Raw genomic sequence first — 23,049 nt, 5'->3', positions numbered from 1 at the left:
ATCTTTAAAAAATTTTTAAAAATTAAAAAAAAAAAAGTGAGTCATTGAGTTGAGCTTCCACTCTGAAGGAGGAGTCGTCTTTACCTTGTGAAGAGAGCGTCAAAGAATTTGGTGAATGTTTTTCAAACCACCACAGGTGGCCTGAAGGGACTAGCATGTATTTAACTGCCCCCCCACAAAAGTTTCAAACCTTCAGTCAGTTTACATCTGACCCTGAAGTATCCACATCGAATTTTGGGATCACAGATTACTCAAATTCAAATGGAGAGCTGTAGAATTTTGCATCCTCTTGTTCAAAGATATGAAGAAACAGGTGGACAAGGCGGTTCAGCAGTAGTGGTTGTGAAGTCGGTCACTGACCTTGTTGAAGGACGGATACTTCTGATCTCGTGACTCCAAGAGGTGCTCTGCCCGCTGTGCCCTGCTTATGTTCTCCACGTTCCTCCCTGGAACCTGAGACTCGGTGTCCCTCCTTCTCCCCCATGTGTGGGGAAGCAGGCACCAGAGCATGGAAGCCTAACAAGACGGTTTACTAATGTGGGTTCCGTTTGTTCTCTGGTTCCGTTTTCTCTGCATAGCTGAAGGAAAAATTTTAATGCAAACATAACTTTTCCCGTAACTTCTAAGAAGCACATTCTTTCTCTGCCAAGAGAGGTTTAGTGAGATTATGCTCTATTTCTTGATATGGCAGAATTCCAGGCGGATGTGTGAAGGAGTGAGCCCTAGTGCCATATGGAATCTACAAAGACCGGTGTTGCCGGCTGCCACCTTGAAACACTTAAGATAAGTGGGTTTCTTAAACCTCTTAAGTGTGTTTTTAGTTTAGTTTAGTTTAGTTTTGTTTTTTTTTAAATCTTCTTAAAACCTGCGTTAAGTATAGCTTGGTATCTCTGGAATAGTGAGTTAAAACATCCTTTAGGAAAAATTCTTCTAGCCTAAATGTGAATGAATCGATAGTACTCAGAAAAATTAGTCTTGCGACAAAACTAATTGGGGTTCTGTTTACTTTCAGCAGTGCGTATTTTCTGATTTACCGCTCTTTGGCTGTTTTGTTTTAATTTTTTAGTTTGCTTTCGTAATTGCGATCAGTGTCTCTGCTATATCTTCCTACCTCCTTTTTCACGATGACACTTGCAGGATATTCAAACATTTTAGAAGATTGCACACATGAGAAAAAAGTGCTTGAGAATGTTTGTTTTCCTCTTCCCAATCAAAATTTCTATTTCAGGTTCTTCTGCAGCTTGGGCTGGGGCTGCCAATGCCAGATGGCACCGTTTCTGAGAAAAGAGCTAGCTTTTGCTTAGAAGTAATACCCACAAACAATGCCAAATTAGCATAAGCAAATGTCAGTGAGTTAACACAAAGCCAACACTCTTTCTGTCTTTTCTTTCCTTCCTAGGCCATGGGTGTTGAGAGTGACCAGGAAATTGTACAGATGATTGGAACAGAGGAGCACGTGATGGCTGCTTTTGGGCCCAGCTTGGAAGAGTGCCAGAAAGCTCAGATTTTCACACAGATGCAGGTGTGTCTTTTCATGTCGTCCTTTGCTATGAAAGGGAATTGGAGATTTAATGTTGCTCGTGCATAAAGCATCAGATGCAGTGACTTCTTGGGGTGTAGGTGCGGGAGGGTGTTCGGGAGTTGGGAGGAACAGTAGAGAAGCTTCTTTTACTGGTGTGTTAGGAATTGGAGGAAGGAGTCTGCCTTGATAAATTGTCAGCCTATGGTGTCTAACCCTGAAGGGGGATATGTGTCCAAGAGGCTTTTGTTCTGATAAAATAGCAAGTACTCTTCTTTCAGTTATTTGCCCGAGTGATCTATGTTTTTGTTTTTCTGTTTTTTGGGGTATTTTTAGAGAGATTTATTTATTTATTAGAGTGCATGTCAACGAGTACACAGCAGGGGTTACAGAGGGAGAGAAAGAATCTTAAGCAGATTCTGTTCTGAGTGCAGAGCCTGATGTGGGGCTCGAGCTCATGACCCTGAGATCATTACATGAGCTGAAACCAACAGTTGAACGCTTAACCTACTGCACCACCCAGTTGCCCCAATATATGTTTTTGAACTACAGCAACTCTAGTGTAGAAGATTTTTTTCCTTCATTTCTCCTCAAGTTCCCTTCTTATTCCCTACTTCCAGTTGCTTTCAGTGTCCAGTTGTATATGGTCTCAGTCCCTTTTTCTGAATTCCTGGTGTCATCAGCAAGAAAAGCCAGGATCAGAAACCTTTACCAGTACAAGCTTTCATCGACCTGCCAAAGAACTTCTAGCTGGACCTTGGGGATTTTAGGACAAGATTAGTTTCTTGTCTTCATATATATATGTGTGTGTATGTACACACGCTAAACATAATAGAAATAAAAAATATTAAAAACAATTTTACTTCCCTGCCCTTGTGACTGGAGACCTCACAGCCACATGTCGGGTGCCAAGTTGTAAAGTACTTTGCTAAGTATCAGTCCGCGGCAGTGCACCTCATAACCATCCTGAGAGGTAGGGATTCCTGCTACAGAAGCACAGTAGACAGTGCTTACTACATATCTGTATTACATTGTCTGTTCTGGGAGTTACATACAGTGAAGTATAAATTCCAGGTGGCATTTTTCTTGTTACCTGGGATGCTTATAGAGATAGCATTTTCCCACTTACATCTGTTAGTGTATGTTCTGAAAAATCACACCTCTATTGATATTTTCATAGACTGAGCCAGACAAACATTTAAGGTTAATCATCATATGTAAGTGTATATAATCCCAAAGCACAAATCGGTAAGGATTATTCTTACCCCTGCCTTCTTTTCATGCAGTTAAGTAAGAGTCAACTCAAGTTCTTGGGCAGGCCGCATCAGGAGAAGTTGTTTGGATTTAGGAGGTTCTACGTTTGGTCTTTATTGAAAATGAAATATGTAGTGAGCATGAGTCTTTGTTACACACTGGAATTTTATTGTCCAAGGGCTCCAAGAACATGAAGAGGAAATGTAAAGAAATACCCAGGAGTTGGCCAAGTTTGGGGAGATACACGCTCTCCTCTAAAGCTGTGTAACGTTCGGGAAGAGCATTCTACCTTCACAATCCTTCAGTGGACACAGTGAGATCCGTTACCCCTTTTATAACAAACAGCATCACCGGTGCTCAGATAGCCCTGTAACCCCGGCATCACAGAGCTGTGTGAGCAGGGCAAATAATGGGTTGGGAAATCATTTACTTCTGCTATACAGGTGCTGACCGGAAACATTAGCTAACACAATGAGAGAAGTTCAGTTCAGAGATGGGAATATGCAGACGGGGTGTGACACGAACATGGCTCATACTCTGCTGTGCTGGGTTAGAGCAGGGATTAATAATCTGCAACTAAGAAGATGCTCTTGAGGCCATGCATAATCCAAAATGGTTGGTAAGTGCGACATACGAGTTAGGGCAACGTGGGTATTGTATGCTATTGTAAGTGAGCAAGTAGCAAGTGCGTGGTGAACTTTTGGCGATGTGGCACTTAGTGGATTTCTTAACACCTGAATTGTGTTTGTGTTGAACGCTTCCCTTGGTGTCTCTCCTCCATTCCTTCTGCTCACAAAGCCACTTGCTGGGTCTTGCTCACGGTTATTTTCTGTCATTCTCTTCAAGGGCTGTGGCATAGAGAGAAGAAATTATTTATAACCTTCTTCGGAGGATAGGATGCACGGAGGGGGTTTCACGTTAACCTGTTTATGCCCGGGTCGGGCTCTCACCCCGACTCTCACACTGCACAGCCATGATAACATTATTACGCCAGAAAAAATCTGACTGCAAGCTAACTCAGAAGGGGTACTAGGCCCCTGTGTTCCTCTGTTTCTCTCCTCAAAGTGAAGAATCTTTAGCTTCTTGCTTCTTTCCCAAGGGAACTGGAAGATCAGAATTTCATGAGGACAGTTGAGGGAGGACTGAACTGCTTGTCTCTTGGCAGTTCCCACTGACTGTGGGCTGGCTTTTATCCGGTGCTGGATCCTACTTATTGCTGGGTCATGGTGGCAGGGGTTGGCACGTCTGAGGTTTTTGGTTTTTTTTTTTTTTTTTTTTTTGAAGATTTTATTTGTTTATTTGACAGACAGAAATCATAAGTAGGCAGAGAAAGGGAGGGAAACAGGCTCCCCACTGAGCAGAGAGCCCAATGCGGGGCTCGATCCCAGGACCCTGAGATCATGACCTGAGCTGAAGGCAGAGGCTTTAATCCACTGAGCCACCCAGGCGTCCCGAGTGTGAGTTTTTCCATATGCTTTAATGAACACTAAACAGAGAGGATCCTCTGATGTCCTGATCTTACCACGGAGGACTTCCATTCAAAGAAAAAGATGACACAATGTCTAGTAGGAATGACATACCTGTAAATAGTTAAAATATGGGCAGGGTCTAAAGCGGAATGAAAGCACTTAGTTCCTTATGCATAAGGAATTCACATAGCAGAGAAAAGGAGTAGGTGATACCTGAGCTAGTTTTGAAGCACAGAAATTTCCCAGGCACATAACTGGGGACAGGAATTCCAAGATAAAGAATCAGGAATCCCAGCCCCTTTTTCTGACTAACTGAAAGCCAGTTAAAAAAAAATGCATTCATTGTTGTTTGAAAATTATCCTCTTTAAAAACTTTTTATTGTGGAAAAACAACATGCGCAAAATATACAGAAGAGTAGTATGAACCCCCTTGTGCCCATCACCCAGCTTCAGTAATTACCGACGGTCTGCCATCTTGTTTCATCTAAGTCTTCACCTACTCTTCACACCCACTATTTGATTAGTTTTAATACTTCATATTTTAGGTACAATTTATGTGTGCTGAAATATACAAATCTTAATTGCATAATTTTACATAATTGATGTGGAATATTTTTCCATTACCCCGGGGAAGTTCCCTCGTGTCCCTTTTTTTTTTAATTTAAATTTTTAATTTTTTTATAAGCATATAATGTATTTTTATCCCCAGGGGTACAGGTCTGTGAATCGCCAGGTTTACACACTTAACAACACTCACATAGCATACACCCTCCCCAGTGTCCATAACTGCACCCCCCTTCTCCCAAACCCCCTCCCCCCAGCAACCCTCAGTTTGTTTTGTGAGATTAAGAGTCACTTATGGTTTGTCTCCCTCCCAATTCCATCTTGTTTCATTGATTCTTCTTCTACCCACTTAAGCCCCCATGTTGCATCACCACTTCCTCATATCAGGGAGATCATATGATAGTTGTCTTTCTCTGCTTGACTTATTTCGCTAAGCATGATACGCTCTAGTTCCATCCATATTGTCGCAAATGGCAAGATTTCATTTCTTTTGATGGCTGCATAGTATTCCATTGTGTATATATACCACATCTTCTTGATCCATTCATCTGTTGATGGACATCTAGGTTCTTTCCATAGTTTGGCTATTGCGGACATTGCTGCTATAAACATTCGGGTGCACATGCCCTTTCGGATCACTATGTTTGTATCTTTAGGGTAAATACCCAGTAGTGCAATTGCTGGGTCATAGGGTAGCTCTATTTTCAACTTTTTGAGGAACCTCCATGCTGTTTTCCAGAGTGGTTGCACCAGCTTGCATTCCCACCAACAGTGTAGGAGGGTTCCCCTTTTTCCGCATCCTTGCCAGCATCTGTCATTTCCTGACTTGTTGATTTTAGCCATTCTGACTGGTGTGAGGTGATATCTCATTCTGGTTTTGATTTGTATTTCCCTGATGCTGAGTGGTATGGAGCATTTTTTCATGTCTGTTGGCCATCTGGATGTCTTCTTTGCAATGTCTGTTCATGTCCTCTGCCCATTTCTTGATTGGATTATTTGTTCTTTGGGTGTTGAGTTTGCTAAGCGCTTTATGGATTTGGGACACTAGCCCTTTATCTGATATGTCATTTGCAAATATCTTCTCCCATTCTGTCAGTTTTCTTTTGGTTATGTTAACTGTTTCCTTTGTTGTGCAAAAGCTTTTGATCTTGATGAAATCCCAATAGTTCACTTTTGCCCTTGCTTCCCTTGCCTTTGGTGATGTTCCTAGGAAGATGTTGCTGCGGCTGAGGTAGAAGAGGGTGCTGCCTCTGTTCTCCTCAAGGATTTTGATGGATTCCTTTCTCACATTGAGGTCCTTCATCCATTTTGAGTCTATATTCATGTGCGGTGTAGGGAAATGGTCCAGTTTCATTTTTCTGCACCTCATGTCCCTTCTTAGTCCCTTTTTATCTCCATCCTCTGATTTTCTTCCTCGCTGTTCTGATTTTTCACCACAGGTTAATTTTGCCTGTTTTAGAACATACAAAATTGTTCAGAATATACTCTTTTGTGCCCAGTTTCTTCTCCTGAGCGTACTGTCTGAGATATTGTGTCATTTGGCCATTATTGCTGAGTAGTATTACACTGTATGACTATCCCATGGTTTATCTTTTCTTGTGGATGGACATTTGTTTTTTTTCACTCTGGGTCTTATGCATAAAATTGCTGTAAACATTCCTGTACAAGTCTTTGCCTGAACAGGTCAGCATGTCTCTTAGATAAATACCTACAAATAGGATTGTTGGATCAAAGAGTAGTTGTGTATGTAACTTTGATAAAGTTGGAACTCCTAAACCTTTTCCCAAAGTAATTACCATTTTGCAGTCCATCTGCCACCCCACGCACCCCCAGTGCAGGAGAGTTCTGATCGCTTCCTATCCTCACTGATATTTGGTCTTGTCTGTCTTTTTAATTTTTTTACTCTTTATACTAGGTGTTGGATGTTGTGTGTCCCATTATGGTTTTAGTATGCATTTTCCTGATGACTAATGATGTTGGACACTCTTCATGGACTTACTACTCACTTTCTTAGTAATGTATCCAGATCTTTTGCTTATTTTCCTCACTGAGTTATCTTTTTAGTATTGAATTTCTAGTCCCTTTTTAAAAAAAAAGTATCCTGGGTATAAATCTCTTGTCAGATTTATTATTGTAACTATTTTCTCTCTGTCTGTTGCTTCCCTTTTCATTATCGTAACTTTGTCTTTTGATGAGCAGTTTTAATTTTGATAAAATCTAATTATCAGGGGGTTTTTTGGTTTGTCTTATGGTTATCAATTTCTATGTCCTGTGTAAAGAAATTTCGGCTACCCCAAGGGCAAGAATATCTCCTCCTGTGTTTTTCTCTAGAAGCTTTATAGTTCTAGATTTTATGTTTATTTCTAAAATCCACATAAACTGATTTTTTTTATTTGGTGTGAGGTAGGGGTCAAAGTTAACATTTTACTTTGTAGATCCTTATATATGTAGATAAAATATGTAGATATTTATATATATTTATATGTGTAGATAAATATGTAGATATTTCAACATTTGTTGAAAATGTTTTCCCTCACCTGTTGAACTGCTTTAGTACTTCAATCAAAAATCATCTGACCAGGGGGGCCTGGGTAATTCAGTTGCTTAAGCTTCTGCCTTTGGCTCAGGTCATGATCCTAGGGTCCTGGGATCCAGCCCTGCATGCAAGGGAGCCTGCTTTTCCCCTCTCCCTCTGCTGCTCCCTTGCTTGTCCTCTCTCACTCAGTCAAATTTATTTTATTTATTTATTTACTTTTATTTATTTATAAAATCTTTTAAAATATCCTCTAACCATGAAAGCCTGGGTTTATTTCTGGACATATTGTTCCATTGATCTGTTTGTCTGCCCTTATGCCAGTCTCACACGGTCTTGATTACCATAGCTTTCTAATCAAAAGTAGGTAGTGGCAGTCCTCTACCTTTTCTTTTTCAGGATTGTTTGAGCTATTCCAGGTCTTTTGCATTTGCATGTCAATTTTAGAATCCATTGATTTTTGTTTTTTTAATCTCTCTCTTTTTCTAAAGACTTTATTTATTTATCAGAGAGAGCGAGCAAGTGCACAAGCAGGGGGAGTGCCAGGCAGAGGGAGAAGCCTGATGTGGGACTTGATTCCAGGACTCTGGGATCATGACCTGAGCCAAAGGCAGATACTTAACTGACTGAGCCACCCAGTCATCCCCGATTGTTTTTTTTGTTTTGTTTTTTAAACCCAGGAGTATTAATTTCCAGGAACAATTACGATGTGCCTATTCATCAGTTTGGAGAGAATTTAACAGTAAGCCATCCTAATACTATTAAAGCTTCCAGTCTGTGAAAACAGCATAACCCTTGATTTACTTAAATTTTATTTTTTCTCAGCAGTGCTCTGCAGCTTTCGGAATAGAGGTCTTCACATGGTGTGATTCCTTTTTTGAGGGGAGAAAAGTACAGCTCCGGAATATTAATTGTGGACTGGGGTTCTCTCTGGGTGGAGGGTTGGTGGCTGCTTCATATATGTAATGTGTATATATGTGTGTGTGTGTGTGTGTGTATACACACATCTTCTTATTTATATATTATAATTTTCCTACAGTGATCATGTATCAGTTTTTTAGTAAGAAAACAAATTATGAAAAGGGAACTAGTTTATTGGACAGCATATAATGCTAGTTTTTATCATTGATTCATGACAAATGTTGATTTTTGACTGAGCTTCATGCAGCATTCTCTGTATCCAGAGCTCATTTTGTGTATGTTTTGTTTGGGTAGGTGTTTAATAGATTCCCTCCGATGGGTGTCATTCAAACATGATGATATTCTGTTTTTATAGGCATTAAAATATATAGGGAACAAAGTAAGGAGGCAAAGGATGTGGGGAGGTGGACCAAAGAAGACGAAGATAGAAGAGGCAAGAGAGCTCCTGGCTTCTACCATCCTGACGCATGTGCCGGTGGGTAGCACTTGTGCCGCTGAGAACTGGGGGCCCCGTGGGTCCGTCTGCCGTGGGTGCAGGTTCACGTTATTTAACATCTAGTTCTGTAAGAAAAAAGAGAGAGTCTAAAAAAAGACTAGGCTGCCCCATGGAAATAACCTTCTGTTATCAGTAGATTATTTGTACTTTGGGGAATGTTAGCCGTGTGCTATCATTAGCATCATGTTTATTCTCTCTGGGTCTTGTTTCAATCTAAAACTATGGTTTCCTGTGTTCACACATGTACGAGAGCTACTACTCAGTCTCACGGTTTTGAAGGACAGAGGTGGTATTAGATGTTTTTAAATGAAACAAACTTGCAGTGCCTTGCTAATGTATTTTATTTTATTGTAAAATACTTGACATAAAATTGACCATCTTTAAGTGTGTCGTTCTGTGGCCTCAAGTACGTTCCTCCCTGTTGTGCTACCGTTACCACCATAGACCCTTCCTAAAAAGCTGGATAGTTCATCCCTTAGACCTTGAGTTTCAGAGTTCACATTGTCCAGCCTCCTTTACTTCCGTTGAAGGTGCTCGGGTCCAGACAAGCTGGGGGGTTTGTCTTGTCCCCCAGCCGGTTACTGGTCAGAGAGAGAGCTAGAATCCTTCCTCTGATCCTAGAACCCATTCTTGATACAGGTGACTCTTGAATAATGTGTGTTTTAACTACTTGGGTCCACTTAGAAATGTGTTGTTTTTTTCTTTCAGCAAGTACAGTACAGTGCTGTAAATGTATTTTCTCTTATGATTTTCTTGATGACATTTTTTTGGTAGCTTACTTTAGTATAAGAGAAAACAGTATATAACAATCAAAATAATGTGGTGTTTATGTTATCAGGCTTCTGGTCAGCAGTAGGCTATTAGTAGTTAAGTTTTGGGGGAGTTAAAAGTTATACACAGATTTTTGAATGTGTGAGGGGCTGGTGCCTCTAATGGTGTTCAAAGGCCAATTGTGTTCACTTCTTACTTATTTATCATTAAACGGAGATTGGCCATGTTGGCCTGTGGGGTGTGGGCGAGAGTTATCATTCGTCTCTAAGGTAATGTTACTCTAAGTGACAGAATTATTTGTTAGACAGTCTTGCTAACCAGATAGTCTGGTTTTGTAATGAGTTACCATGTGAATTGTTCATGAATGATCTAATTCAGGGGTCGCACACTCTAGGCGCTGATCATAAAGTCAAGTCGAGAGCTCTGTGGAAATGGGGAGTCACCACATAAACACAGGAATTTCTTATTTTAAAATACCTTGCTGGCTAAAAAAAATACATATCTCCGATTTTGCCCTTTGGCTGCCATTTGTGTGTCTTTTGAGCTAATTCAAAGAATTAGAAAATTCTTACTATGAAAGCTGGGACTCAACAGAACTTTAAACTCCTCTGGATGACTGGAAAGACCATTTCAAAGTCAAATAGCAACAGTGAGTGTCTCTGGCTCCCCAGTGCTTTTCTAAGCAGGCTTTCTGTCCCCAGCAGTGTCCTGGCCTTCTGCCACGGTGCCTGGGGCCCCAGAGGAAGGAAGTGGCAAGTGCGAGTTAAAGACCAGCCCAGGGAGGGTTGGTGGGCGCCACTTCTCTGAAGGAGAGGCGTGCAAGGTGCAGGGAAGGAAGGAGTGGGTAGCGGCTAACGTGCATTGTCTCAGAAATTTTCTCTAACTCCCAAATCACAGGTTAAAGAATTCAATTTCCGAGCGAAGTGTATCTACACTGCCGTGATGGTACGAAGAGTGATTCTGGCCCAGGGAGATAACAAAGTGGACGACCGGGACTATTACGGTAACAAGCGACTGGAGTTGGCAGGACAGGTGATTTACTTGCTTTATGTCAGCAGGCCTGCGCTTCAGGCCTGGGGGTCAAGGTTTTCCAGAGTGTGAATGCTTCCTCGAACTCCTCGTATTAAAACAAATAAAAGGGGAGCCTCCCAGCGTGACTCAGAATCTAAGGGCTTATTTCTCTGCCTGCTTGCCCTTCCCCTGCAACTCCTCTGTGGAATTCATGAAAGTCTGACTGTTCTGTAGGGCAGAACATAGTGTCTTGAGCAGGGCTTCCAGGGTCCCTGGCGAACTCCCGCCAGCACGCCTTTCCAGCCCTGCCTCCCGCCAGGGCAGGCAGCTTCCCCCTTCCCAAGCACAGGGTGATGCTCTTTCATCCTCCCTGCCTTTGAGTTAGGCCTTCTGCCTCAGTGGCCCCTGCCTGGTCTCCCTCTGTCCTCCCCCTAGTGGTGAGCTCCCGCCCATTCTTCATTCTTTGAGTCCCCCTCTCTGAAACTTCTTCTTCTTGGTTCCGGCCTGTATTTACATGCTGAAGTATGCACGATTCTATACCTGCAAGCCTCTTTCCCCATTAGACAGTAAGCTCATTGAGGACAGGAGTCACTGATACTCGTCTCTCGAAGACCCAGGTAAAGCTGCTAGGCACCAGAGGACGTGTCGGTGAGTGACTTCTGTGACGCACCTGCTCTCAAAGGGCATTTTGGTGGGAGAGAGACCGTGAGCACGTGAACAGTAAAGAAATGAGATAGTAGGAAACAATCTTGTGTTTAAAGAAAACCCCAAATAGGGTGATGTTAGAGAGCTGCGGTGTTGGTGGAGGCAAGGGAGGTTACTTTTATCAGGATGATCAGGAAAGATTTCTTTGACAAAAGTGATGTATTTTAAGCTGAGCCTTCAGACATTCCCCCTGAGACATCAGTGAGGAGAAGCAAATCGCCTGCAACCTTGGGAATTGCATTCCAGTAAGATACCCTTGCGAGTGTGTCCATCCCCTCACAGTGCTAGTGTGGGGAGCTGGTAGACGGTCACTGGGCTGGGCAGGAGCTGTGGGGGTGGGGAGGACATTGGAGAACTAGCCTGGGGGCCATGCAAGGGGGTTTGGATTGAGTTTCCTTGCTGTGGAAAACCACGGAAGAGTTTTAACCACGCAGGTGACACGCTCGGATTTTCAGTTTAGAAAGATCAGATTTGGAGACAACCAGGGAAGGAAGCGAGCCAGTTAGGAAGCTGTGGCCATATTCCAGATGACAGATGGTGGTGCCAAGGATAACAGATACTACAACTAAAATTTAAAAACTGGGATTAAAAAATGATGGCAGTTTTAGGTTTTGGAAAAGGGTTAGTGTCTGGACACTAACTTCAGGGGAAGTTCCATGTGGTTCATGGTTGGTGCTAGCAGGTGGGTTTTCTGCCACCTTCAGACTGACCTCTGTTCAGGGTTTTATGGGTGTCCCATCACCATCAGTCCCAATTTTTAGTTTCTTAATAGGGAAAAAAATCATGCTGTTAAATGAGGCCATGAAAAGAAAAGTTGATTGTTTAGAGGAATAAGGAATGGAGTCAGGAGAGGAGAGACTATCCTGTTGCTTAAAAATTAGAATTAAAAAAGAGGTTCCCATGCGCAAGAAAACATTGCTTTATAAACAATGTAAAGACAATAAAAGGCATTGTGTTGGCAAAAATGTGGAAAAACAATAGCTGCTAATTTCACAGCCCTTGGGACGAGGGAGTATAATGTGCTTCAGCTTTAGATAACAGGGCTGCCTTCCACTGGCCAAGTGGGTTCACAGAGCTTTTCCGCAGTCTCTCTGCCACCGGAGGGCTGGCAGGCCAGGCGCCAGTAGAGGTGTTAGCAAAACCTACCGATTTCAGGCTTAATCTTTTCACCTACCTTTTCTTTTTCGGTAATGTGTTCATTATTTGCTGAGCATTACTCTGTTCTTTGTCTGCAAATTTTTTGTTTCTAATGCAGCTTGCTTTGTATGGGTGAGATATGGAACGGCACCAAAAATCCGGCACCCTGGAAAGCCAGGGATTTCCACCCTGTGACAAAAGAATGCCGTCTTGACTTCAGAGATTGCCTAATCCCAGCTGTTCTGATAATGTAATTAAGGCTGCCTAATGTCTTTAATTTTGCAACCAGTTTGTGTGAAAAGGAGAATTTGGCACTCTGAAGGCTTAACACTAAATAGCAATCTCAAGACGCCTAATTAGAATTCTCTGACATTAAGCTAATTGGTGAAACTGTATTTCAGCAGCTTAACTTCTTTATTAATTTTTTTTTAGCATTTTCATTGCAAATCAATTGATGAGCTGTCAGCATTTTTTCCCTTTAATATAATTTGCTCTTAGTGTTCCTGTCCTCGACAAGCTGGCAGGCCTCGTACGAATATTATCACCAGTGCTTCATCTCTTCTCATCCTTTTACTCTTGACCTAAATAATGCGGCTTATTTTGTGATGTGGCCCGGTAGTTTCTCACTGCCCCGTGAACTGGGGAACATAATTTCTCTTAAACCAAAAATTTAGAGGTGGAGAAATTTAATGAGGCAGTACTTCTGTTGCGCGTGCCCTCAGGTTTTACTTGTTTAGAACGAGAGGTGTTTCCTTGGGTTTGAATTGGGGCCACAACCATTTCAGCTGGAATCCAAAAATCTTTGTTGTAATTTGAGACACGAAAGTCTAAGTGTGAAGGACTCGTTAAAGTAGAGCTGACCTTCTGTGGTTTAGGTGAAGGGCATTTGCTTCTGTTCAGATTGCTTATTCAAGTCCCTTTTGCCAGTTTGCCCAGGAAGCTGCTGCGGTGGGCCTCTCCAGCCTGCTCCCTCCTCTGCATCTGCTTCCCTTCCCGTATCCTTTCTTCCCATGAGTGAGGCTGCTGGGTCTGAGTGGGAGAAAGGTTTAACAAGCTCTCAGAGGAGGAAGTTTTCTTTGTAGAATGCTTCTGACGTCGTACACTCAAGTCTAAAATCCTGGCTTTCTATCTGCAAAGTTGATTTTAGTAGGAAAGTGGGAGCACGTGTCTAACTTAAAATCACATTCCACTTTGGAATTTTTTCAGTAGTAGGTAGCTCGAGGAGAAGACTCATTTGCTTTCAATATTTTCTTCCTTCTGAGTCCAAAATCTACCTGTGGGTTGTAAACATTCAAGAATATAGTCCGTATGGAACTTGGGAAATCTTTAGCTTACGTGATTTCACTGAGTTTCAGAATTCCCTTGTAAGTAAACAGTGTATATGTCACCACCCCCCATGATAGTACTTTAATGTTTTGTTAGTAACTTACATTACAAATAGGTCAAACTTTTTTCTTCCTCTTTTAAAGGAAGAAAAAAATGCCTACGAAGGAAAAAAAATAGAAAGCAATTAATTTTACAGAGGAACTCAAGTACTTGTAATATGTATTATATTTGATTATTGAAGAAGCACACCTACTATTTATTAGTAGCGAGCCACCTCTCTAGTCTCAGGAAATTTTCGTAAATGGTGTTCCGGTTATCTGTTGCTACATGACATGCTATTCCCAAACAACCACCATTTCAACTCACAGTTGTGGGTCAGGAATTCAGGCAGGATTTGGCTGTTTGATTCTTGTTTCACATGGTGTGGATGGAGGTCACCTGGCAGTGTTCTGCTAATGGTTGTGGGGAAGGCTGGAAGGTTCTTGCCTAGGACCAGACCTGTCCAGTGATGTGTCATCGGTGGCTCTGGGCTGTGAATGAATGTTTCCCATGAACGAGACAGAGCCCAAGGGGCCTCCATAACCTGGTCTTAGGCTTTTAAAATTTCTGTTGTATTGGAAGAAGCAGTTACAACCTCCACCCAGATTTGGGGCACTGGAAAGACTTGGGCCACACCTCAGGGGTCAGCCAGAGACTTGGGCTAAGTTTATACACATAATTTGGGGGTTTTCTCCCATAGCTCAGATCTTTTTCATCTGGGTCTTCAATCCAGTAAGATCGCGGGTCTCTCTCTGAATTTTAGCTTCTCAGCATAGCTTGAACCCTTCTTACCAATGTGGCCTCCCCATAATTCAGGTAGTTTAATATTTTGTCCAGACTTTATTATCAACAGGTGAGTCCATCTGGTAGGAGCTACTCCACCAGTTCCGGAAACAGAACCATCCTTGTCTGTTTTTAGGACTTTCTATTCATCCCATTGATTTGGCTTCTGTGGTTATACTGTTTCAGATAGTCCTCATGGTTTAATATCATTTAATTTTTGTTATGTAATTTTAACATGAAAATAAAAATTCAAATGTTACATATATGTCAGTTATGAAGGGGAGGGTACGAATAAAATCAGTACCCCCAGATCCCCTCTTGAGAAATTCTTAATAGTCAACCGTTATTAATACCGTTCCATTCACCTGTGTATTTCTTACTCCATTCATCTTTTTCTCCCATCCTGAATTTTTGCACTTTTAAAAATTACATCTTTAAAATTTTTAAATATTTTATTGCAATAAGTTTTGCTTATTTTTGAGTTTTATAAAAATAGATTCATACCATATTCATTTTTCAGCAACATTTTTCTTCACTCAGCATTGTTTTTAACATTTGTCTATATTGTTGCATGTCACTATACTTCCAGTTTGGTATTATATTCCATTGTGTATATGGAATATGATATGGTATATAAGGTATGTATATATTCACGATAAATAACACTTTATTTTGTCAGTCATTCCTTTCTATGATTTTCCCTTTTTAAAAAAAATACTAACATTCTTATTTATATTTTCTGGTGCCAATATGCAAGAATCTCTACAAAGAGGAATGCCAAGTCCGGGAGTCAAGTTAAATCTTTAGTTTAACTGGAGAGTATCAAACTAGTTTCCCAAGTATTTGTCTGTTGTAGGGTATAGGAGTTCTCATGACCTTTGTCCTGTGCCTTAGTATCAGACTTTGAACACTATTGCCTAGTGGGTGTAAAGTGGTATCTCCTTGTGGTATTGATTTGCATTCTCTCTCTCTCTCTCTTTTTTTTTTTTTGTAATTCTGGGTTTTGCTGATAGTATCTTCATGGCATCTTTATATTATATATTTCTCTGTCCTCTAAATTTTTTGTAAACCCGGAATCAAATTCAGAGACTGGGTTGTAGTCAAGATCTCTCTCTCTCTCTATTTTTTTTTTTTTTAATATTTTTTTTGGCTAGAATGCTTCCTGGATTGCGTTGTGCAGTTGGCCATTGTAGCCTATCAGGGAGAGTATGACTGGTTGTTTCTACACTTTGTGTCATTGAAATTGGTGATCACTGGGTTTATGGGTGTGGGGCCCTGATTCATCCATTGTAAAGTTGCCCATCATCTTTTATCCTGAGTTTTTTTTTTTAAGTGTTTGGTTCTCTGTATCCCTTAGGATTTCTTTCTTTTTTTTTTTTTTTAAATTTAAAGAGTATATTTATTTATTTGACAGAGATTACAAGTAGGCAGAGAGGCAGGCAGAGAAGGCCAGGTTGGGGGGGTGGGAAGCAGGTTCCCTGCTGAGCAGAGAGCCTGATGTGTGTTTCAATCCCAGGACCCTGAGATCATGACCTGAGGCAAGGTCAGAGGCTTTAACCCACTGAACCACCCAGGTGCCCAAGTCCTGATGGTTTTATTTAACGACTGATGATGATCATTCTATTACCCATTGTTTGATTAGGGCATGCAAAGTAGTGATACTCTAATTTACTCTTTCTGCTTTTTTTAGCTCGAATTTTCAATCAAGAATACTTTTCTCTATCATCTCTTTGGTTACTCTGAGATGTAATTTATGTAGAAAAGGCAGGGTAGATGCTTGCTAGATTTTTTTTTTACCCAGTTTATGGAATACTGTTTTAGCTCTCTTGTTTCTTCCACAGATGAAGGTTTTTTTTTTCTATCATCATAAACTTGGGAATTTTAACATTTTTACTTAAATATTAGAATTAGTGTTTTTAAAAAAAGCCTGCTAGTTTTTGATTGGTATTTTGATTGAACTTATAGAATAAGTTGGGGAGAATTGATGTCTAAATAATACTGAGTCTTCTAATCTGTGAACATAGTGTATCTCAGATTCTTTTAAATGTCTCTCAGTAATGTTTTAAATGCAGTTTTTTGGGGGGGTGCCCAGGTGGCTCAGTCAGTTAAATGCCTAACTCTTTGTTTCGGCCCAAGTCATGATCTCTGGGTCATGAGGTCGAGCCCTGCATTGGGCTCCTTGGTCTGCATGAATTCTGCTTGAGATTCGCTTTCTCCCTCTCCCTCTGTCTCGCCCCCTGCTCATGCTCTTCCTCCTTCCCTCCCTCTCTCAAATAAATAAATCTTTTTTAAAAATTTAAACACAATTTCTTTTTGTATACTAACCTTGTATCTTGCAGGCTTGCTAAACTCACTTGTTGGGTCTACTAGTTTTTGTTTTGTTTTGTTTTTTAAGACTCTGGGATTTCTTGTGCGGACATTCAGCTTATCGGCAAGTAATAACAGTTTTACTTCTTCCTTTCCGACTTTTATATATTTTCTTTTTCTTGCCCTAGTGCACTGAACACTACCCCAAATACCGCGTTGAGTAGAAGTGGTAAGAATGGGCATTCTGTCCTGTTCCCCAATTTGATAAAGCAGAACTTTCCGTTTCCTGCCCATGTCTGGTGTCTGGCCCTTGTTGTGTACCAGTGCAGGATCCTTGACCCAAGCATGTTTCCTGCTCCTCTCCCAGGGAAGATGCAGTTTGGCTTCTCTCGCCTCTTCCATCTGGCCTTGTCCTTTTTCCTGCAGTTGGTAACCAGAGGGTTCGCTGGCCTTCCTGAAGTGGTAGGCTTGCTATTCCTTATTACTAGATACAAGGCTTATGGTGGGAGCAGGGGGCTGTCCTCTCCAGCCTCAGGGACAGAAGGCTTCTATCCCTCTCTCAGTGTGGGTCACCTTTCCCTGGAGCTGTGTTGGCAGGAGGGTTTCCTGACGCTTTTCTGGCAACTTGAAGCTTTTGCTTCATCTGAGCAGAAGTCAGGGGAGACAGGGTTTTGTTGCTTGTTCCAATGAAGGAGTCTTTTTCAGGTCTTTTGTTTGACACCAGTCTTTTGGGAGCACTCCACGGAAAAGAACTTGTGGGTATAGAACCTCTTATGTCAGAGGTTCCGAAGGAGTCTAAGCTTCTGTGAGAGCTCATATTTGGTATTTAAGAAGTACTTAACATTTTGTCACATTTCTTCTTCTGTGGCAGATGTCCTCTCTGTCATGTGTCCTGTCTCTTCCTGGACATCCAGACCATAACCCTTGTATTCGGTTCCTCTGGGTGCCTTGCAACCTTAGCTCTCAGCTAAACTCCAAAAATGTATGATTTCATAGTTGATTTATCTTTTTTTATTATTAGAGTGGAGGGGATATTGTCTTCTGGCTTTCTGCTTCTCTTGAATATGGAATTTGCAAATCTTTCTCAAGCTCTCCACGCCCTCCAGAGCTGAGCCTGCCTTCCACCTCTACTGTTCATCTGTTTCATGGAATCATTCATTAATACTCCTTTCCAATAATTTTCTGGTGACGGCTTAAACACTTTATTTATTTTCTTTCTAGCATAGGCTGAACTGTCTTGTTTCAGACTTTACTTTGGTCTCTGTTGCCTTTACGTCATTCTCTGCTTATATAGATTGTACCCAGACCACTGGTTGGAGGATTGGTGTGAGTCCATGGTTCAGTTTTCACTGGTCTGAAGAAGAATGAGCAAGGATGGATGGTTTGAGTTTTATTTGAGAGACAAAGGGTGAGAGGTAGTGGCAGATGCAGAGAGCAGAGGGAGAGGAAGAAGCAGGCTCCCCACTGAGCAGAGAGCCCGACTTAGGGTTCTGTCCTAGGATCCTAGGATCACGACCTGAGGTGAAGGCAGATGCTTAACTGACTGAGCCACCCAGGCACCCCCGGATGGTTTGAGTTTTATCAAGCAAATTGTATTTACTTTTTTGTGGTTTTCTTCTGAGATTATTTGCTCTCCCGTTTTTTGATATTAAAATGCCCTTTCAAAGATGAGATGATGTCAGAGTAATTGGTGGGTAATGTATTACAAGCTTTTTATTAAGGAAATATTACATATAGACAGAAAAGGGGGTGAAACATGAATTTCAGCTCACCAAGTTGTTAAAAAAAGAAGTTGTAAGTTGTAAATAGCGCTCAGATCGAGAAATAATATCGTTTGAACACTTCAGTAGCAGTTCCCCCTACAGCATGCCCCTGCCTGATCAAAATCCTCCCCTCACCTGATTTTTATGGTATTCGTGTCCTTGCTTTTCTGTAGAGTTTTGCCATTAAATTAGAGTTCAGTTTTGGTGGTTTCGAACCTTATGTAAATGCAGTCATACCATACATACTTCTGTGTGTGGTTTCTGTCACTCAATATTATGCTTTTAAGATCCAGCCATGATCTTACTCATTTCGTTTCAATTTTGATTATTTTCATTGCTTTATAGTGTTCCATTATTTCGAGTCTGCCACAGTTTATCTAACTAAATCTTATTTGTATGGCTTTCAGTTTTTAGCTTATGCAGATAATGCTGCTGTGAACATCTTGTATCTGTACAGACGCACATTTGTGAAGGGCAGTGATGCCCAAGGTGCCCTTCCCCCACCAGCAGCTGGGCATCTCCTGGGAACTTGTTAGAAATGCAAATTCTTGGACCTATTGAATTAGAAACTGTAGGGGTGGAGCATGATCACCCTGCTGGCCGAAGTTTGAGCAGAGGAAGTTTGAGCAGCTCTGCGGTGGGGTGGGGAGGGGATGTACCTAGGGAAGGAACTGAGGGGGTTTAGGGAAGACTAGATTAATGGCAACTGTCCTCCTAGTAGTTGTTCTGATATACATTTTTACCAGGGATAGAGGAGAAGTCCAACCGGCGCCACATCTTTGGGGTTGTCAGACCTTTTTTTAACAGTAATTCTTTTCCTCCACCCCTTTTTGGGGTTTTAATGATCTTTATCTATAAAATTAAAACTTAGGTCATTGATCAGAGAAATCTACATGCCTGGAAGTGATTGGTCTAAATTAAATGTCCTTCAGTACAGAAGTTATATCGTCATTTTTTTGGTCTCATTCCCAGTGCCTCATAAGTGATAAGCCCATAGAAAAGTACATGTTTATCGAATTGAATTTTAAAATATTTTTTCATCGATAAACAGTTTCCCCATCTTTTTAAAAAAAGTTTAACAAACACCTAACATTTATTTTTTATTTTTTTAAAGATTTTATTTATTTATTTGACAGAGAGAGATTACAAGTAGGCAGAGAGAGAGAAGAGGAAGCAGGCTCCCCGCTGAGCAGAGAGCCTGATGCGGGACTCAATCCCAGGACCCTGAGATTATGACCTGAGCCGAAGGCAGCGGCTTAACCCACTGAGCCACCCAGGCGCCCCAACACCTAACATTTATTAAATAGACTAGTAATACATCTTGAAATTTCACCATATGCTTTTTTTTTTTTTTTTTTTTAGCTTTTGTCACTTCTTTTTGAAGATTTATTCAAAAAATTTAATTCTGAAATGAAGAAGATTGCAGACCAGGTGATTCCTAAGCAAAGAGCAGCTCAGTTTGATGTCGTGAAGCACATGCGTCAGGACCAGATCACCAATGGCATGGTGAACGCCATTTCTACGGTAAGGCTTCAGTCTTTTGGCTAGGGTCCATCAGTTCTGTGGAATGGAAGTTTAAAGGACTTTGGGACTCTAGGTGAAAAAACGTATTTAAAGGGTGTTTTTACACATCATAAATTTTCTATTTTGAAAGATAGTCTACAGATGAAATATCAATCACTAGGGATTTTGTTAGAATATAGCTTCATTGCCAAATTGTCATCCCTGTTGTATAAGGCAATAAGAAAACAGATCCTCTTACGTGGAGGGAAGATCTTTTAGTTTAACTGGAAATAGCCGTTCTTTCAATGGACACTTTCTTATTGTTTTCTGTGATAAAATTGACATCGTGCAAGTAGTTTTATTAATGATAACTTTGGTCCAAAACAATACAGAATGTTTCATTTCATTGTAGGTTTGTATTCCTCAGAGGGCATCAGCTGTTCCTCACGTGAGTGATGGATTCAGGCCTCGGCAGCTGCCATGTGTGCAGGGCCCCTGGCTTTCATAGAAGGTTATCAGATGGGTTTGGGTTCCCTTTCTTAAAGCATCACGCCTCTACGCCTATCTGATGAAGTCTTGTCGTGTTTTGCATGGCAGACATAAGATTGGCTTTATAGATGGGATTTCACCCTGGCAGAGTAGTGTGGAATAACAACACATTGATTCTCTTGACAACGAAAGAATTCATGGCAGACTTACCACCATGTGTGTCTTTAGAAACTAGCCAGTGGATCTGTGCGAACAGCCCCTGCGGTGACAGCCACCTGTAACCCGGGGTGACCCGGGCCCTTTGTGCCCATCTAGGCACGTTCAGCTCTCGTGGCCCACGCCTGTGTGAAAGTAGATCCCCACGTATTAGAAGAGACGCCCCCAAAGAGCACTCGAGCACACGTCTGGTAGAGTGACTTTTCCTTGCGTCCCAACCCATGATTTTCAGGTCACAATAGCTTTTTGGAGTAGTTCTTTTGCCCCCTAGTGACACCGCTCTACCTCCTGGAGAAAACTGCTCACTCGAAAAGTTGGCAGGACACCTTGTTGCAGGTGGACCCCAACGCGTTGGCATCCAGGAGAGGATCAGCTCTAAAATTCTCTGTATTTAGTAGCATATTTTCAACAAACAATGTTTTGTCCAAAGGGAAGTTCTAGACACCTTGTCTGTTCCTCTTCTCTCCCTTTTGTAAGACTCGCGCAGAATACTAGAACAAACCCTCCCGTTGGACATCCGGCTTCGCTCCCCACCTACTTCCTATTTGCCAGCAGCTGCGGCCTTATTTTAGCTCTGTGCAGAATATTTATTTACCTTCCTCACGCCTACTCTCGGGGTGCCAGTTGGTTTATGAGGCCTCCCCCGTTCAGAGCAGGAAAGGAGTTAACTGAAAAAGCAACAGAAGTTGTTAACTCGTGGAATAATGTGTTTGCTCTGTTCCTTTGCTGTGTAATGGACAGTTTATTCCTATAATTTAACTCTCCCAGGTTTTCGTAAACCTCAAATTTCTGCAGTGATAGATCTTAAATAATAATGATTATGCTTCAGTTTGTGAGAAAACTTCCCCAGAGTCCCATATTTTAATTCAAGCAAATCACCTTATCTCCTTCTGAAACTGACAATTTTTCTCCTATTAGCATTTTTAGCCTGGGATCCCTGAGTCCTTCCCTGGAAGTGGGATGTAAAATTTTGTGTTTGTGGGACCAGGCACATTTTCCCCAAGAAAACAGACATAGCTTTCATTAGAATCTCAAAAGAAAAATGAAGACCTACCATTTAGCAGCTGTAATTTTTGAATTACAGAAAGATTATTGAATCTTTTGAATCAGAAAGATTATTGAATCAGTAATTTTTTGGGACATTTTCTACTTCACTTTTCTATGCGTACTGTTTTCTACTATCATGTTGCCATGAACTGAAAATGTAACCTTTCCTAACCTTGATCTTCAAATTGTCTTTCAGAGTATTTAGTGTGTGTTTAATACAGTATATTCACTGCATAGCAGATAAACTAAATGTTCAAGATTTATTTCCTATACACCTATTTTAAGATTGACATGATAGCCATAGATAATATATAATATCTCTTCATATAAATATATATGCAATTTTTAACCTTGATTAAGAAGCCTACAATTTATTCATTATCCCTGATAACCTGCTATTGGAGTCATTCTTTTGGTCATTTTCTATTATATTTTTCTCTAATTCAGACAGATTTTGGAAGACATCCAAATAATGGCATATTCCCACATGAAATTATCTCTTTGAGCTTCAAGCTACTTTTACCTTAAAAATGTGTATAGAAACTCCTAGTGTTCTATTAATTAGCCTACTGCTTCCAGTGGAAATCTCTGGTTGAACCGGCTTATTCAGGATATAATTAGTTCTTTAGAAAGTAAACACCGTGATGTGATAATGTTGATACATCAGAATGTTCTGACCTGGTTGCTGGACATGCGTGATATTCATGAAAGCCTTAGGAAGCTCGAGTGAGTGACTTGGCTCAACTTTCATTTTAACTGTGATATTTTGATTTTTGAATGTACATCATGGCTCTAATTTCACAAAGAAATCGTTTCTGTGATGAACTTCTCAGAGTGACTGCAACATATCAGGCAACATATGAGCACATCAGAGGTGGTCTTATGTCTTTTTTTTCCCCCTTCACAGGGAAATTGGTCTCTAAAGAGATTTAAAATGGACCGTCAGGGTGTGACTCAAGTGCTGTCTCGCTTGTCGTATATATCCGCACTGGGCATGATGACAAGAATCTCCTCTCAGTTTGAAAAAACAAGAAAAGTGAGCGGTCCTCGTTCCCTCCAGCCATCTCAGTGGGGAATGCTCTGTCCTTCGGACACTCCTGAGGGAGAGGTGAGGTACCCGCGGCGTCTCTGCTGTGTCGGAGCTAATACCTGTTGCCGGTGTTCTACTTCTGCCCCCATTCCTGCAGGCCGTATCC

General features: G+C 41.2%; 1 protein-coding gene across 1 annotated transcript in view; it reads left to right on the top strand.

Moving 5' to 3' along the window:
- The window catches only part of POLR3B (RNA polymerase III subunit B), a 104,611-nt gene that overhangs the window by 24,640 nt on the left and 56,922 nt on the right, over positions 1–23,049 (top strand). The window contains exons 10-14 of the mRNA XM_004743063.3: positions 1,400–1,522; positions 8,616–8,735; positions 10,425–10,559; positions 19,961–20,122; positions 22,761–22,961. Of these exons, the coding sequence (XP_004743120.1) occupies positions 1,400–1,522; positions 8,616–8,735; positions 10,425–10,559; positions 19,961–20,122; positions 22,761–22,961 (741 nt within the window). The remainder of the gene's footprint in view (positions 1–1,399; positions 1,523–8,615; positions 8,736–10,424; positions 10,560–19,960; positions 20,123–22,760; positions 22,962–23,049) is intronic.

Source organism: Mustela putorius, unplaced genomic scaffold, assembly GCF_011764305.1.
Source record: "Mustela putorius furo isolate JIRA1106 unplaced genomic scaffold, ASM1176430v1.1 tig00000788_pilon_pilon_pilon, whole genome shotgun sequence".
Taxonomy (NCBI): domain Eukaryota; kingdom Metazoa; phylum Chordata; class Mammalia; order Carnivora; family Mustelidae; genus Mustela; species Mustela putorius.
Note: the sequence above shows the minus strand (reverse complement) of the source record. Positions and strands in the feature narration are given on the sequence as shown.